At 52.7% G+C, this 2,476-nt stretch overlaps 1 protein-coding gene across 1 annotated transcript in view; it reads right to left on the bottom strand.

Moving 5' to 3' along the window:
- Nucleotides 1-1,378: 1,378 nt before the first annotated feature.
- Nucleotides 1,379-2,476, bottom strand: part of LOC103802996 (PHD finger protein 13-like) — a gene marked incomplete at its 5' end in the record, with an annotated part of 1,607 nt that continues 509 nt past the window's right edge. Inside the window, 2 exons of the mRNA XM_009075531.1 lie at nucleotides 1,379-1,605; nucleotides 2,051-2,426. Of these exons, the coding sequence (XP_009073779.1) occupies nucleotides 1,379-1,605; nucleotides 2,051-2,426 (603 nt within the window). The remainder of the gene's footprint in view (nucleotides 1,606-2,050; nucleotides 2,427-2,476) is intronic.

Below are 2,476 nucleotides of genomic sequence, written 5' to 3'. Positions count from 1 at the left end.
AACACCATGCCTGATGGAAGCTGGTACACCACTGGATCTGCGAGGGAAGGCAGTGATCCCTCTGTGCTGGAGGAAGAGACTTATTTTCTGGAGAAAACTGGATCCTTTGGCACCTCATCTGCTATCAGGACTAAATCACAACTGCACTCCAGAGTGGAGACAGACAGGGAAGGTTTGTCAAAATCCAAGAGGAAAACTCATCTTTTGAGCTAAACAGTGATGTGCCTTAAATGTCAGAGTGAGGGTGCATGGACACCCTTCTGTGCTGAGCCATCAGACTGCTGCTTCTGTGATGTAACCCATGGCATTCCCCATGAGCTGGCTGCAGCCCTGAGAATGCAGTTCCCACTGAAAAGGTTGTTCCCCAGGCCATGCAGTTCCTGAGACTTTCCTGTGGAGCATTCCCATGCACTGTAGTAGGGTGGGGGAGGTGGTTCATTGCTCTATTAAATACAAGATGCACTGGCTCGTTCTTTGTTGTTTTTGCAGCTTGAGATTTACCAGGGGAGGGGATGGGGTGGGGGAAGCAGGGATGAGTAAGGTCCCCACACCAGGGCCCCTCAGCCACAGCAGAAGGGAAGCAGGGGAACACTAGGACACTAAACCCAAGGTCACTGAACTATGCCAAAGCCACTACTATTCTGGCAAAAGTATTTATTATATACATAAGACTCCAGTCACACTCCACAGGGCAAGGACCAGAACTTTCTATAATACAAAGTAAGTATAATACAAATTACCTATAATACAAAGTAACTGTAATACAAATGAACTGTAATACAAATTACCTATAATACAAAGGAACTATAAAAACATAAAGCACTTTTGGGGCCCAGGCTTTCCACAGGAGGAGAGAGGCACAGGGACGAGCCCGGGGGCTGCTGTGTGACAGGGGATTGTCCCACACCCTCCCCCTAGCTGTGGTCCCACAGTAACCAGATGTGCAAGTAGGAAAGAACCCAGTCAAGAACTATAGTCATGGGGGGCTGAACTGAGTGTCACCAGGACAAGGAATGGGGTCTGTGTCCCCCAGGGAAAGTGCAGAAGGCACATGGGCAGGGCTCTTTGGAGGGGCTGTGAGGAGGAGGTGGGAACCAACAGTTAGTGCATGTGGGGCCCCAGGAGATCACAAACACTAACGCACCACCCACAGAGATCTGCAGCTGGACCACCCTCCTCTCCCCCCCACACCTCTGGGATAACCGAGCTCTGTGGCCAACGGGATCCTCAGGGAGGACATGCATGGCAGCTTTAAGGAGTCAGAAGTGTGAGGGGGACAAGTCTGGCGCTGTGTCCCAACCCCTCCCCTGCCAGTGCATTGATTGTCTAAGTCTTCAGGTTAAAAAGGGGCCCCCAGCCTCCCTGCTCTGCAGGAGCTTCAGTCGACGAGGCGCTTACGGGGCACTGTCCGCGCTCGGTTTGAGCGGCGAATCTCCTGCTTGGCATCTCGGCATCGCTGGCAGATGAAAATGTCAGGCACGTTGGATTTGCGGATCTTGGCACAAGAGAGGTGGATCCAGGTAGCGCATTCATTACATTCGATCATGGGCCTCCCTGCAAAGGGCTTCATGCAGAAGCAGGTGATCAGATCCCAGGCATCGTCATCTGGTCAGGGAGAGAGAGAGACTAGTCAGAAACCACCTTACTAGCAGCAGGTCTGGCTGTGGCCAGACTAGTCAGTCCCACTGGTGGTAAAAGGGACAGCCCCTCACTCACCCTCTGCTTTGGTGTCAGGAACCTCCGCAAATTCAGCTGCTAAAGTTGCAAAAAGGGGAGAAAGAAAGAAATAGACACTAGATGAGCAAGGCAGCCCTGCACCCCACTTTTAGACCTCTTTCAGGTCTGTACCACTCACCTGCAGAACAGAGCTGCAAAGGCCAGGCCAGCTCCCTGCCCTCTGCTCTTCAGTCCCCCCAGGTCCCAGAGGTACTCCCCACCCTTGCTGGGAGAGGTTTGGGCCATCAACAAGCCCTTCCTGTTGCCAGCAAGGGACAATGTTTGGCACTGGCTTCAGCACAACAAGGCCCTCTGCACTCCCTCAGACACTCACCACTGAGCTGGGAGGTCCTTCTGCTTGCATCTTCCTCTTTGCTTTGGTCCAAGGTATTACAGGAACTTGGGCTTTTCCTCCCTCCAGAGGAGGAGTCATGCTCCTTTAATTGAGGATCATCTTCTGGCTTCTCGATCCCCTGAGCTCCACACATCGGCTGCTCCAGGACGGAGTTGGGCTGGGGATCCTCAGATGAGTTGAGAGAAGACTCCAATAGCTCCTCTTTCACAGGAGACAGCTGTCTCGCCAGTGCAGTCAGTTTCTTCATCCCATTCTGCTCTGCCCCAAAGTCCTTCCAAGCATTCAGTGGCCCCCTCCTCTTCAGCTCCTGCTCCAGAATCCGTTTCTTTGCTGGTGGTTTCTTCCGTTTGACTTGCTGGGGCCGGACACTGTAGAAGCCAGTGGAATAGGCAGAGCTGCTCATGA

This window comes from Acanthisitta chloris, unplaced genomic scaffold (genome assembly GCF_000695815.1).
Source record: "Acanthisitta chloris isolate BGI_N310 unplaced genomic scaffold, ASM69581v1 scaffold41495, whole genome shotgun sequence".
NCBI lineage: Eukaryota > Metazoa > Chordata > Aves > Passeriformes > Acanthisittidae > Acanthisitta > Acanthisitta chloris.
The sequence above is the reverse complement of the archived record's forward strand: the minus strand, read 5'-3'. Positions and strand labels throughout refer to the sequence as shown.